This window comes from Mustela putorius, unplaced genomic scaffold, assembly GCF_011764305.1.
Source record: "Mustela putorius furo isolate JIRA1106 unplaced genomic scaffold, ASM1176430v1.1 tig00003845_pilon_pilon_pilon, whole genome shotgun sequence".
NCBI lineage: Eukaryota > Metazoa > Chordata > Mammalia > Carnivora > Mustelidae > Mustela > Mustela putorius.
This window is the reverse complement of record NW_025421998.1, coordinates 41,183,669-41,199,719: the sequence shown is the minus strand read 5'-3', so window position 1 is coordinate 41,199,719 and position 16,051 is coordinate 41,183,669. Positions and strand designations below refer to the sequence as shown.

General features: G+C 35.2%; 1 protein-coding gene across 1 annotated transcript in view; it reads right to left on the bottom strand.

Annotated features, from left to right (window-relative positions):
- Nucleotides 1-16,051, bottom strand: part of GLCCI1 (glucocorticoid induced 1) — a 129,380-nt gene that overhangs the window by 33,535 nt on the left and 79,794 nt on the right. The window contains exon 4 of the mRNA XM_045089726.1: nucleotides 11,162-11,248. Coding sequence (XP_044945661.1) covers nucleotides 11,162-11,248 — 87 coding nt within the window. The remainder of the gene's footprint in view (nucleotides 1-11,161; nucleotides 11,249-16,051) is intronic.

Genomic DNA, 16,051 nt, shown 5'->3' with positions numbered 1-16,051 from the left:
TAAAATCCAAGACCTCAGAGGAAATACTTCTCAAATGAAGAGAAAGAAGTTTCTGGAAAGATGGATTTATCTTCCCTACAGATAAGAGGACATAATGGACGGGTATCTGACTTCTACTCTAGATACTTCTACTCTAAATGTTGAACAAGGAAGTTAGAGATATACAGTTGCATTAGAATCAGCCTAAACTCCTAGACATTAACCAGACCAAAAGAAGAAGAAGAAAAAGAAGAAGAAGAGGAGGAGGAGAAAAGAAAAGAAAAAAAAAATGTATGAGAGTTTACCAGGATCCATTTAGGAAATCTGAGCAAAGAGCTGTGCAAAGTTGTCTTTGGTTCTACATGAGAGGGCTGCCTTAACCCACTGAGCCACCCAGGCACCCTGAGAAGGCTGCCTTGAACAGTGAACTGACTCAGCAGCTGAGAAACTGAATGTTATTTCTATGAATCTAGAGGCTAAGGAAGGAGTAAGGGAATTACAAACTCAGAAAGACTGAACAGTAGGGAACAGATGTATAGCAACAAGGGATCTCCAGATACTCCATGAAATTATTCTACCAAAGAAAGTTTTAAAAACCTGTCAAGCCCAGGGGATGTCAAGGCATCTTATAATATATATAAACCAGTTAAGGAGTCACATTTCTATTCCTCCTACCTCCCCCTTTCTCCCCTAAGCTCTAACTCCAGAGGAGTCAGAAATGGCAGGTATAGAGTGAGGAAAGAGGTAAGCAAGAAACAGAAGGGGAGGGCACCTGGGTGGCTCAGTCAGTTGGGCCGCTGCCTTCGGCTTGGGTTGTGATCCCAGGGTCCTGGACTGAGTCTCGCATCAGGCTCTCTACTTGGCGAGGAGCAGCAGCGGGGGGGGGGGGGAGAGGAGGAGGAGGAGGAGAAGGAGGAGGAGGAGGAGGAGGAGGAGGAGGAGTGCAGTGCCACCAAATGCTGATGATTATTTTCAAGATTTCCCTTTCTTCTCTTTTACTCTACTGAACATATACAAATAAAGTACCATAAAAAGTCATGTTAATTAAACTCTTACCATTCAGTTACAGACTCCTTAAACTCTACTTATGCTTTATAAATGAACTTTAAATTATGTTTTGTAAGCAGGAGCCACATTTCTAACAAGTGGAAAAGTGCATTTGCACATTTGCTTAGTTGGAGTGACAACCCTCCAAGGAACATAACTCAAAGGAGGAAAATTAGTATGCTTCACTTGGATTAGTTTCCTTAACATGAACACAACCCACAACTTCATGTATACTGGTATCAATCATAATTTCTGATAAATGTATTGATAATCTGCCATTTCTGCTGTAAGTAACCTGCTTTTTTTTCCTTACTGCAAGAAGTGTGTGAGTGTGTGTCCTTAATCTACAATCCATTACACTATACTTAAGGCGGGCAGTTTTCCTTTGTCCTATTTATCCTCTTGAAACTAGTGGGTTTTTCCAATTGCTCTTCAAATATAGCAAACTTTCAACCTTTAAAAAGTTTCTCTTCCATGATGCTTACAGAATATTCTTACCTCCTGGAACCCCTAACTCGGTCTGTTTTCCATGTTTCTTAACATCTCTTTCATATTTTCAACCTCCTTAACTTTTTGTTCTATATTCTAAAAGATTCGCTCTTCCAGACTGACAAGTCTCAGTTGAGAGTTCTGACTCACTAATTCAGTCTTCTGTTATGTGAATTAAATCTACCAAAGAGTTTGTTATTTTCAATTTCATCAATTTTTGTTACTTATAAGATTTGTCATCAGTCTTTTATCATTCTGCCTCTTCTTATTCCTTTGCTTATTGCCAATTATTTTTCATTTGAAATTCTTAAGCATTTTTATGTTTAAGGGCTTTTTTTGAGAATGTGTTCTTATTTCCATTTCCTTGGATGTAAATGATCCCATTTGATGTATCTGCTGTCTCTTGTGGTAACAGATTTCCATAAATGTCCTAAAATACTTGCCTGCAAACACACCTTATGTGGGAGTCTTAAACTTTGTGAGCTCTTTCCTGCCATGTTGTTTCATGGTGGCTCAGACTATCCCTCTGGAGTTGCACAGCTCCGGAGCAGGTCTTAAATTAGAAAGACTGGGGCTTTGGTTCCACATAGGTAGAGCTCTATTCCAGATGCCACATGCACACACAACATATGGTTACCATTTCCATTTTTGCATAGCTGCCTCTTTGGCCCACAGGAAAACACCAACAGTGTCAGGTGGAGTTATTTCAGGTCTAGTTTTATGGCCTAGAAACACGGTCCCAGTTCCCTGCTTTATGCAGACAGCCCAGTTCCAATCTCCTACCATTTGCAAGACACATTTGGCATTCTTAAAATGTCTAGCAACCTATACTCTCTTAAGTTTGGCTTAAAAACCCACTTTTTAAGCCCTGGCCCACATGACCTAGGTTTCTGTGAGCCAGACAGCATCAACACCCCCTCATTACTAAGAGTTTCCTGTCTCCTCATGGTCTGCAGGGGTTTTGTCTTAAATGTAACTAGAATATAGTTACTTATTTCTTTGAAAAATTTTCACATCACATTCTCATAAACTTGCAGCAAAGTGGAGACAGATTATACAGGTGCTTTCACTGACATTTTAATCTGAAATCCTGATTTACATTATTGTGAGGGGGGAGAGTATGTATGTGACTCAGGAAGAAACGACATGTAGTACTTTTGACTTTGATCCTATTTCAAGGAAGTGGGTCAAAAGTTATTTTTTAAAAATAACACAATTTTAGTAGGCAATTTTTAAAAATATGGCTTTCAATAATAGTTTTATCTTTTCATAATTTTCTCAAATTCCAATTCTGTTATCTATTGTAACTATTCTTTTCACTTTTTACCAATGTGTTCTTATTGTTTGCTAGCCTCAGTTATATATATCATATGGCACTTAGTATCTTCAAGGTATAACACAAAAAACCCACCAGTCTTTTACATCTATTCCTTTCTTTTTCATCTTTACTGAGATATAATTTACATTCCCTTAACTATAAGGGTAAAAATTCAGTAAGTTTTAATCACTATTTAGAGTTGTTTGACAATACTCACATTGTACTTTTATAACTTTTTATAACTTTTCATCACCCCCCAAATTTGCCTTGAGTCTGTTTGCAGCATTCCTTCAGCCCCACTCCCAGCCACATGCAACCACAAGTGGGCTTTCTCCCCCTCCTATAAATTTGCCTTTTCTGGCATTTCAAAATTAAATGGACCAATATAATACGCAGTCTTAGTCATCTTCACTACTTACACTTAGCGGGGATTGGCAAGCCACAATCTAAAGGACAAACCCAGCCTGCCATGTGTTACTGTAAAAAAAATTTATGGAACATCCATATTGTCTATGGCTGCTTTCATACTATAGCAGCAGAGTCGAACCCTTGCAACAGAGAGTATATGGCTCACAAACCCTAAAATGTTTACTATCTGGTCTTTTACAGAAAAAATTTGCTGACTCTTGACTTAGTATGACATATTTGAGGTTCATTCACGTTATAGCATTGTTGATATTCAGTGTATTTTTACTTTTTTGTTTCTGAATAGTATGTTATTGCATGAATACACCACATTTTGTCTCTCCATTTACCAATCCATGCATATGTGGACTCAGCTATAAACATCTTGTGTACATGTCTCAATCTAGACAGGTGTTCTCACCTTTCTTATACAGACTTTTAGGGAACTGAATTGCTGGGTTATATGCTAAGTTTCTGATTAACTGTAAAAGAAACTGACAAACTGTTTTCCAAAGTGCCTGTACCATTTTATGTTCCCAAGAACACGTGAGGACTCCAGATTCTCTTTATCCTTGCCAATACTTGGCACTGTTGATCTTTTACATTATAGTCATTGAGTGTGTAGGTGTATTTTATGGTTTAAATTTGCATTTGCCAATTGACTCATGATGTTGAACATTTTTTCATGTGGTTATCTGCCATCCATGCATAGATCTTTGATGAAATATTTGATGAAATATCCAATTGTCTTATCCATTTTTAAGTTAGCTTGTCTTCCTATTATTGATCTTAAGAGTTCTTTATATATTCAGGATATAAGCCCTTTCAGATATAGGATTTCTTAGTATTTCCTCCAGTCTGAAACTTGTCTTTTTTAAAAAAATTTTTTTTCAGTGTTCCAAAATTCATTGTTTATGTACCACACTTAGTGCTCCATGCAATACGTGTCCTCCATTATACCCACCACCAGGCTCACCCAACCCCTCACCCTCTCCCCTCCAAAACCCTCAGTTTGTTTCTCAGAGTCCAGTCTCTTGTGGTTTCATTCCCTAGTGGCGTCTTTTGAAGTATAATATTCAATTTAATGAATTTGTTATTATTATTATTATTGTTTGTTTTATGGCTTTATTCTTGGTGTTGTAATCTAAAAATGCCTTGCTGATTAATACAAGGTCTTCTATAAGTTTTATAGTTTTAAAGCCTGTATTTAGAACTATGATTCCTTTTGAGTTAGTTTTTTTCATTGTGACAGTCAAGGACTTGTTTTTGTTTGCTTTTCCTTACACATGGAATATAATTATCCCAGCACCAATTGTTGGAAACACTGTGCTTTCCTACTGAACTGTGTCAGTACCTTTGTGAAAAATCAACTGACCACAAATATAAAGGTTTATTTCTGGATCTTCTTATTTATGTGTCTTTCTTCTGCTGACTTTATTAATATAGATCTATAATAAATACTGAAATTGTGTGATTTAAATATTCTAAATTTGTTTTCAAAAATATTTTGGGGGTGCCTGGGTAGCTCAGTCAGTTGAGCATCTGACCTTTGATTTTGGCTCTGGTTGTGATCTCAGGTTCTTGAGACTGAGCCCTGCATCTGGGCTTTGCACTCTGCAGGGAGCCTGCCTCTCTTCCTCTCTCCCTCCCAATGCTTTCTTTAAAATAAATAAATCAATCTTCAAAAATAAATTCTTTTGACCACTCTAAGTCCTTTGCATTTCCACATAAATTTTAAGATTAGCCTGTCAATTTCTACCAAAACAAAAAAATATGGAATTTTAAAAGGGATTTCAATGAATCAATTTGGGACGAATTACCACCTTAATATTGAGTCCTCCAATTCATGAACAAAGTAAGTCTTTCATTTATTTAAATTTTTAATTTTTTCCAGCAATGTTTTGTTGTCTTTAGTGTACAAAACTTACATTGCTTTTGTTAAATTTATTCCCAAGTATTTTTATCTTTTTGACACAACTATAATAAATAGTTTTCTTATTTTTTGGACTATTCCTATCTAGGATCTAGAAATATAACTGATTTCTATATGCTGATCTTGTACCTGCAATCTTGCAGAACATGTTTACTAGTTTTAGTACTGTCTGTGTTTCTGCGTATTTTCTAGCAGTCTAAATATAGTTTCTGCATGTTTTCTGTAAATAAGAGTACTTTTACCTTTTTTAAAAAAATTTATTTTATTTTTTCAGTGTTCCAAGATTCATTGTTTATATACCACACCCAGTGCTCTGGTGGTGGGCATTAAGAAGTTTTACCATTTCTTTTACAATATGGATGTCTTTATTTTTCTTGCCTGATTGTACTGACTAGAACCTACTATGTAATATCAGTAGAAATAGTGGCAAGGTGACAGTGGATGACATTGCCTTGTTCCTGATCTTAGGAAGAAAACATTATGGCTTTCACCGTTGAACTGAATGAATATGACTATGATGGGGCACTTGGCTGGCTCAGTCAGCAGAGCATGCAACTCTTAATCTCAGAGTTATGAGTTGAAACCCCATGTTGGGTGCGGAGACTGTTTAAAAAACAAAACAAAACAAAACAGGGGCGCCTGGGTGGCTCAGTGGGTAAGCCTCTGGCTTTGGCTCGGGTCGTGATCTTGGGGTCCTGGGATCGAGCCCTGCACTGGGCCCTCTGCTCAGTGGGGAGCCTGCTTCCCGCTCTCTCTCTGCCTGATTGTGATCCCTCTCTGTCAAATAAATAAATAAAATATTGGAAAAAAAAAAAAGAATAGGATGTGATCTGTAGGTTTTTGTTTTTTTCATAAATGCCCTTTATCAGGCAGAGAAAGTTCTTTTTTCTTTCCTGGTTTGCTGAGAGATTTTTATTTTGAATGGTTGTTAGGAGTTTGGCAAATGTTTTCTCTGCCTCTACTGAGATGATTATATGGTTCTGTTCTTTATTTTATTAATATAGTGTATTACATTAATTGAATTTTGGATCTTAATCCACCCTCACATTTCTGGAACAAATCCAACTTGCTCAAGGTATATAATCCTTTTCATATGTGGTTAGCTTTGGTTTGCTAATATTCTGGTAAGGTTTTTTGCTTCTTTATTCAAAAGAGATATTGATCTGCCATTTTATTTTCTTGAGATATCTTTGTCCTGGCTTTGAAGTCAGTTAAATTGGCTTGACAAAGTAAACTGGGAAGTTTTCTTTCTTTCCTATTTTCTGAAACCATTTGTGAAGAATTAATATTACTTCTTTGAATATTTGATAGAATTTACCAAATTTGATTCCGGGATTTTCATTGTGGGAAGATTTTTAATTCCTTATTCCATTTTTTTGCTTATTAGAAGTCTATTTCTATTTGTTCTTAAATTAGTTTTTTTTTTAAATATTTTATTTATTTATTTATTTGATAGAGAGATCACAAGTAGGCAGAGAGGCAGGCAGAGAGGGAGGGAAGAAGCAGGCTCCCTGCTGAGCAGAGAGCCCGAGGCGGGGCTCCATCCCAGGACCCCGAGATCACGACCCGAGCGGAAGGCAGAGGCTTTTAACTCACTGAACCACCCAGGCGCACCTGTTCTTAAATTAGTTTTTACAATTTGTCTCTAATAACTTGCCTTTCTAAGTCATCTATTTAACTTTAGTTTCTACAGTGATAACATAAAATTGATCATAATATTCGTTTATACTACTTTCAAATTCTGTGAGGTTGGTAGTAATTTTACCCCTTTCATGGCTGATTTTGGTAAACAAGTTTTTTGTTTGTTTGTTTGTTTGTTTTGTCAGTCTAGCTAAAGTTTTGTCAACTTTGTTGATCTTTCCAAAGAACCAACTTCTAGTTTCACTGATTCTTCTCTAACATTTTTCTGTTCTGTTGGTTTCTGCTGTATACTTTATTAATTCCTTCCCCTGCTTCCCCCTCTCTCTCTCTGCCTGCCTCTCTGCCTACTTGTGATCTCTGTCTATCAAATAAATAAATAAATAGAAAATAAATCTCCAATTATTACTGTAGAAACCTTATTTCTCCTTTCATAGTTCCACTTCATGAATTTGGGGACCATTGTTGGATGTATACACAATTTATGATTATTATATCTTCTTGGTGTATTGACCTTTTTATCATTATGAAATGTCTGTCTTCAGTAACACTTCTTGTCTTAAAGTCTACTGTGTCAGTTAAGCTTTCTTATCATTAGGTATGCTTCTTCCAGACAATATATAGCTGCGTGTTGTGTTTTTATCCAGTTTTGACAGTCTCTGCCTCTTAAGGAAAATGTTCAGTACATTTATATTTAATGTAATTCATACATGGCTGGATTACTTTTGCCACTTTGTTAATTATTTTCTATTTATGTCACACCTTTTTCTATCTTCTGTTCCTCCTTTATTGCTTTCTTTTGTGATAAATACTTATAGTGTACCATTTTAATCCCTCTATATTTTTTACTTTCTATTTTTTCAGAGTTAGTTTCTTAACAACTGTTCTAGGGATTATAATTTGCACCTTAATTTATCACATTACTTCAAAATAATAATTCCAATAAAACAGAAACTATACTCTAGTACTTGTCCATTTCTTTGTCCCTCTTTTGTACTTTGCCATATGTACATTTCATGTATATGTCATAAACCCAATATAACAGTATTATAATTATTGCTTTATATGATTATACATGTATTTTAAATGTGGAAAGTGAGAAAAATATATTTACAGACTCTTTCATATTTACCCAAACATTTATCATTCTCAATACTCTTTAAGTTCTTCTTATAGATTTGAATTAACATCTGGAGTCATTTCCTTTCAGCCTGAAAAATTTCCTTTGGTATTTGTTATAAGACCCTCTAGCAGCAGGAAATTCTCACAATCTTTGTTTATCTGAAAATAATTCACCTTTAATTTGAAGACCTGTTCTGGATATTGAATACTTGGTTGACATTTTTTTTTCCTTTCTACATTTTGAATGTGTCAAGCTGTAAGGTCTCTACTGTTTCTGATGGGAAGTCAGCCATTAAAGGTAATTATTAGGTCAGTTCCCTATATGTCAATAAGTCAGTTTTGTCCTTCCAGCTTTTAAGATTTTCTCTTTTACTCTGGCTTTCAATAGTTTAACTATGTTGTGTCTATGTAGGTCCTCTTTGTGTTTTCCAACTTGGGGTTTGTGGAGCTTGAATCTACAGATAGTTTTACATTAAATCTGGAAAGATTTCTGTCATCATTTCTTCATATATTTTTTAACTCCTCTCGCTCTCTCCTCTCTCGGATCTCCCATTATGTATATGTGTATCTACTTAAGGTTTTCTCGCAGGCCTCTGAGGCTCTGTGGACTTTTCTTCAATCTTTTCCTCTCTATTCTTCAAGGAGTACAAATTATATCGACCTATATTCAAATTTACTCATTATTTTTTGCCATGTCAAATCTGCTACTGAGCCCATTGAGTAAACTTAGTTACTATACTTTTTAACTCTAGAGTTTTTGTTTCTTTTTTATAATAATTATCTCTTTGTGGAAATCCCTTATTCATTGAGTCACTATCACCCTACTTCACTTTATTGCTTTAACTACGGTTTTCTCTGTTTTTTTTTAACATACTTCTAATTGCTGCTTTAATGCTTTTGTCTGCTAAATCCAACATATGGAGACAATTAGATATAATTTCTAGTGATTTTTTTAAAAGTATAGGTCGTACTTTCTTTTTTCTTTGCATATCTCTAAATTTTTTATTAGACATTGGACATTTTAAATAACACATTATAGCAACTCTAGATTCTAATTTTCCTTGAAGGTGGTGGGTTGTCTTATCAGTTTGTGTTTTAGCATCTTGATGAACTAAAAATCTGTTTCCCTTGTACTGTGTGGCCACTGATTTCTCTACTCCTTTCCCCCTGACCCCATTTTTCTTTTTAAGATCTTTCAAGCTGGTCTCCAGTGTTCACCTTAGTTTTTGACTAAAGACTGACCACAGATTTTATTCAATCATCTCAACCCAGTAAGGCTTCCACTCCCAGGATGGGATTTGTATGTAGAATGAACAGTGCATTCAAAGTCTGAACCTTTCACAAGATGGCCCCAGATTTTATTACCAGTAGGCCTGCTTGAATCTCCTCTCAACATATTTCCTAGTTTCCACTAATCAGTGACGCATGGGTGACTTATTCATTTTCTGCTGTGCATATCTCCAGCCTCCAGTCAACCTGGGATATGTCATGAGCTTTTCAATCCCCCAAGACTATCTTATCTTCTAGAGCTCTCCATAAAATCCTGCTACTTCATGAGTCTGTTACTTGCCACTAACTGGACCACACCTTAGACTAGAGAAGTCACTGGTCCTCCTGGTTACTATTTTAATGTACAACACTTCCTATCAAGTGCTCTCTCTCCAGCAAGGGCTACAAAGATTCCAGTTTTCAAGGCTTGCCCCATCTTGGTTGAAATGCCACACCAACAAAGCTGGGGATAAGATAGAAGGGATGAGGTACAGCACCAGATAACACCATAAATTTGTGTTGTTCTTATACCTCGAGTTCAGTGCTTTTCATGAATAAAGTCTTCATTTGTTTGATTTCCAGAGCACTGAATTAGCTGTTTTGACAATTTGTCTAGCTTTATGTTTCCTTTGTGGGGAAAGTAAGCAAATATCTCACTCAGTCATTTCAGACATTCCTTCTTAATAGTGTATATCATGTGTTGCTGTAGTCCAAAATTTAACTATGCCAAATCTTGGCTATAGCTTTGAGATTACATTTACCTCTGAGATAAAACTGCAAGTTCACTTTTTTGTTATTCATATTCTATGCACAGATGTGCAACTATTTTAGACTAGACATATTAGATTCACCCTCCTTTCTTATTTATTACTTCTGGGAAAAACTCATTTTGTGCATATATGCTTGTGTACAGGGTATATAGAAAAGCTGAAAATTTCCCTACATCAATAAAATAAAGAAGCTGCGAAAAATGTAGTGTATTCACAGGTGAAATCATGCTAATCGACTATATCTATTCAGTCCAGACACCACAGTATATGAGAAATACTGATAGCCTACAGTATATGAAAGTAATGCTAAAAGGTATGGAAACTATGACATATGAACATACGACATGTGACATATGAAAAATATGAGAGAAATGTCAACCTTTAGTCCAAAAAAAAAAAATAACATGTTGCTAGCCTTTCAAATATTTAGACTTACTCGATATTGATACAAAAGGCAGAATCGAACTTAGGGGTATAATTTTGAGTTCAATGTGCAAAATAAACTAATGACTCAAGCTAAAACAATGGAACTCATCTGGTTCTTTTGCAAAGTGATGAACCTCTCTCCCTGAGAATGATAATAGACTAGAAGACCACGTTTTTAAGGAGCATTTATTCAGGAGATGAACTAGATGACCTTTCAATTCTATTCTCCATAATTTTATAAAAACAATTATCTAAGAATTTAGATGCATAAAAAATAACACTATTATGGAAAATAGTCCAAAGTATGCATAAAGATTATCGTAATTTAGGTTTTGATAATAAAGGAAAGAGTCAAGAACTATTCCTAAAAAACATGGACTCTACTGCACTCCTCAGTCTCAAAGGGCAACACCATGTTGGATATTACAAAAAAGCTATTAGAAGCAGAAAAAACTTTTCAAAAACAAGAGAGCTTAAGTAAGAACAGAAGATGGCTAAAAGAAACAAGATACAGAGGCTGCTACACACAACCAGACTTCACTCTGAAAAGGCTCAAGTTGAATGGCTGCATAACAAATACTCTATAAGCAATATGAAGGGCACAAATAAGGTAAACTCAGACTTGAAAACAACCTGGAAAGCAACCTTTAAACTCTGAATGAGGTAAGGTTAGCACAAAAAAAGAAAATACCATTATATTCGGGAAACAGTAAGATAATTTGCTAGGATTAAAACAGGGTATAGGCTGAAAACAGAAAAACTTACCTCTTTTAGTTGATCAGCACTCCCCCATGATGCAGAACGCTGATGTGACCTTTTCTCTGCTCCCTCTTCTGCCCAACAGCTAGGTGTCTTTAATTTAAAAGAATAATAATAAAAATAATAAAATAAGGAACTTTGTCTCTGCTCCTTAATCTCACAGCAACTCAAACATATTTCAAAATCTTAGCACATACCAGTTAAGGGGTTATACTAAATACTAAAATCCCTTAAATGCTAAGATTTTCATGACCCATAAAATATTTAAAACATTCTGTCATATTCTGATTAGATATGATCAATCTCTGACATCTCTGAGTAATGCTACTCAAAACATTTGTTTTTTGACCTTAACATTAATAACTTAAAGCTATCGAGTCAAAGAGAACTAACTGTGAAGATACACAAATTGGTGCTTTTAAAGAGAACTGCCAAACTAAATATAAAATGGCATTTCTACTAAGTAAAATAGATGGAAATGAGATTAACAGAACTAGCTCAGAAGCAGTGGGATTACAGATGACCTACATGTCAAATATCTAGCTAGCGAAAGGGCTGACTGTACTGTTCTTCCTATATTCAGGAAAGAGTGTTAGCAACAGTATTCTTTTTTTTAAAAAACATCCAGCATCTTTAAATGAAAATATAAAATTATAAAAATGAAAAAAAAAAAAACAGTCCGCTAAATGAACTTACTATAATCGGAAGCAATACATCTTTTTAAAAAAAGGACTTGAGCTACATGTCAGAAAAGAGAATTGTTTTCTTAAAACCTCATGTTCAATAGTTCAACCAGTAACAGACACTGTATATACCCAAATGTAACACAAAACACTAAAATAGCAAGACTATTTAGGAGTTGTTCAAAATATCATCCTTAAGATATGAGAAAACAGTGTAATGTAAATTAAGAAAAGTAAAATCACTAAAGACAAAGGATAATGATTAGCACAATAAATATATATAGCTTTAAAAAACAACTATTACATACTGAAAAAAATCAATCCTTATGTTGAGGTTTATGCTATATGGTTTCTTCTAAAGAACCATCAGTTCCACTTGATACAATTCAAAATGCTTGTGAACAACTTTTTAAATAATTACCACCCCTTAAGAGTAATACTATTACAAAACAGAACTAACAATTAAATGCTAGTTGAATAAAAACACAAATTGGTTAACCAGTTCAAATACCAAAGCAAAGCTATTTGGTGAAGCAAAAGAGTTTATTCAGTTGACAAGTTCAAGAGTAAGAGGTATCACTATATCAAATAAGTTGTTTGCAAAAACTAAGTTCTTAAAATTTCCCAAGTTCAGGCCTAAATAAGTCAAACTTCACTGAAAAAATTTAGCATCCCCTCTACCAAGTAGTCATATCTTTAAAATCAACTATTTTAGGGCGCCTGGGTGGCTCAGTGGGTTAAGCCGCTGCCTTCGGCTCAGGTCATGATCTCAGGGTCCTGGGATCGAGTCCCGCATCAGGCTCTCTGCTCAGCAGGGAGCCTGCTTCCTCCTCTCTCTCTGCCTGCCTCTCTGCCTACTTGTGATCTCTCTCTGTCAAATAAATAAATAAAAAATCTTAAAAAAAAATCAACTATTTTAAAATTATTCAGCTATAACAGCTTATCTTTGTCGAACTTTTGAGAATTTATATGCCCTATTACTTATATTTTTCTGCCAAGTGTAAGCATTACTCTTGTCAAAGATCAAATGATTAAGGATCACAATGTTTAAAACTCAAAAGTACATTCACAGAAAATGAGTGAAATTTCTGATATGTTCCATAATTACTTAATAATTACATTTATAACAGGAATTGTTTTCATTCTATATAACTCTTAACTTTTTCAAAAAACATTTACATAAACTATATCTCCAACTTTAAACTGAGATAAATCAACAGCCACAAAACTTTTACAATTATCTTAATACTACCAAATATGCCAATGGCAAATATAACTACATCTGAGGTCTCTTCTCTCACAGAAGACCTTTTTTCTTCATATTATCATTCTTTTCTTAAAACTGAATGTGAGGTGTGCCTGGGTGGCTCAGTTGGTTAAGTGGCTGCCTTTGGCTCACGTCATGATTCCAGGGTCCTGGGATTGAGCCCTGCATTGGACTCCCTGCTCAGCAAAAAGCTTGCTTCTCTCTCTCCCTCTATCTCTCTGTCAAATAAATAAATAAAATCTTTTAAAAAAAAACCTGAATGTGAAAACCTACTTGATTATTACAGAGTGCAGTGTTAGTTATGCAAAAGAAATAAAAAACTCACTACAAAGGAACATTTATGCTCCTGAAATCTAGCTAGGGAAATAGGTATTTTTTTTTAAATAGATAGTTTTTTAAGAGTGTAAAACTATTAGAAGATTTCTCAGTCATGTGGATGCAGAATTACATGCATATAAATTGTTTAACTATATTCATCATACTATCAATTTAAATACTCCCCTCAAAAGTAATTTCATCTTAATCACATCAATTTAAAATAAGTAGTATGAAGAATGCTCTAGTCTGCAAAATATATTCTACAGACTGCATTGTCCAACACAACAGCTACGCTTAGCCGCTTCCAACAGTTTAAATTAGTGAAAATGAAATAAAACTCAAAATTCAGCTCCTCAGTCACACTAGCACATTTCAAATGCTCAATAACCACATGTGGCTCATGGCTACTGTCTGCTACACAAGACGGCACAAATGTGGAACATTCTATAACTGCAGAAACTTCTATGGAGAGCAGTGTTTTATGCGTTTAATCACAGATTTTTAATTAGTTATTTCAGTCAAAGCAAAAACCAAAAGATAGTTCCTTGGTTTATTAAATCTATATAAAATTCATGCTTGTGAAGTCACAGAAGAACGAACTAATTTGTATCTAATTTGTTAAATCTGAAGATTTAAGAAATGTTTTAATATTTAAATCACATAAACAACACAAAGCAGAAAAGATCCTTCCTTTCATATCAGTAAGCATTCCTTCCAACTACACTGTCCACTGATCTAGAGTAGAACTTTATGAACTGTGCTACTTACAACCTGCTCCTGGATGTTGATAAGAATATAGGGAAGAGTTTGATGGTCAAATTAATTTGGGAAATACAGTATCTCATACCTTCCTATACTCCATGTACAATGCAATTAGCATTTCAAAAATTCAAATACACTTTCCTAAAACCTGCTTTACTTTTTTACTCTTACTTACATAACCCTGCAACACTTATTTTACAATTATACTTTCAACATCTTCCAGAGGGAGCTTAGAAAGAAATCTAATCCTCAGTGAATCATATTGTATATAATTGCTTGCTTTTCATTCACCACATTTAGGGGATTCTTCCTTTCTAGTTGCCGCCACCTAAACTACCTAAGAGAAAGTAAACCTTTGCTACACTTAAATAATGCAGAACCAAAGCCATTTCTAAGACTGGTGACAAAAAGGTAGTTGGCTAAAAAAAATTCCCTCTACATGATTAAGGATTCCTATAGGTGAAAAAGGCTATTTTCCATTTTTGCCTCTCAAAATTGTCCAAAGTCCAGCTCATGAAGGCTTTCTCTCCAACCCTCAAGGTCCATCTACTACCTCTTCATTTCCTTTATGAGGGTCTCTTTTTCTACGAGTGAAATACACAGAAAACAGTTCTATTGGCACGGGATCACACATTCATTACGATAATTTTTTAAGAGACGCTTTAGGTTCAGCAAAACTGAGAAAAAGTTACAGAGATTTCCCATATATCCCATTTCCACCCCACAGGCACAGCTATCTCTCACCAGAGCGGGACATTTGGTACAACTGATGAACTTCTACTGACCCAACACTGTCACTGTGAGTCCACAGTTTACACTAGGGTTCACTCTTGGTGGTGTGTACATTCTATGGACGTGGACAAATGTGTATGTGCTATGTATCCCACAGTACAGTATCAGACTGGCTATTTTCACTGCCCTAAATATCCTCTGTATTCTACTTATTCATTCCTCCCCATATCCCTTAATGCCTAGCAACCATCAATCTTTTTATTTTCTCCTTTACTTTTGCTTCTCCATGTAGTTGGAATCATATGGTAGGTAGGGTCATATTTTCAGAGTGGCTTCTTTCAGTCAGTAACATAGATTTACGATTCTCCATGTCTTTTCACAGCTTGATAGTGCATTTCTTTTTAGTGCTCAGCAATACACTGTTGTCTGGGTGACCAACATTACCTATCTGTTCACCTACTGAAGGACGTCTTGGCTGCTTCCAAGTTTTGGCAATTATGAATGAAACTGTTAACAACATCTGTGTCTGGGTTTTTGTGTGGACAGAAGTTTTCAGCATCTCTGGGTAAATACCAAGGAGCATGAATGCTGGATGGTGTGAAAAGGTTATGTTCAGTTTTGTAAGAAACCACCAAACTGTCTTCCAAAGTGGCTATCAGTTATTGCATTCCCACCACCAATGAATGGAAGTTCCTACTTCTCTGAGTTGTCATTGTCCTGACTTTTGGCCATTCGAATAGGTGTGTTTTTATTTGTATTTCTCTCATGACAAATGACGAAGAGCATCTTTTCACATGCTTGCCTGCCATCTTTCTTTGTGAGGTATCTGTTAGGGACTTTGGCCCATTTTTAAATCAGGTTGTTTGTTTTCTTAACTGCTAAGCTTTAAGAATTTTTTGTATATTTTGGATAATGGTCCTTTAACAGATGTGAATACTAGATAATTCTGTTATATCTTTATTCAAAAACTAGCAAGAGCAAATGTGTTTTCCTGGTTTATCAGTTTCAAAACAGATTAAACTAACTCCTAGCAAGAAAGTACAATTTTTCAATATGCACAAGCCCAAAGCCACTTCTAAAATGCCCCCAAAACAAAAAACACTAATCACTTAAAAAAATTCTTAGAATCTTATT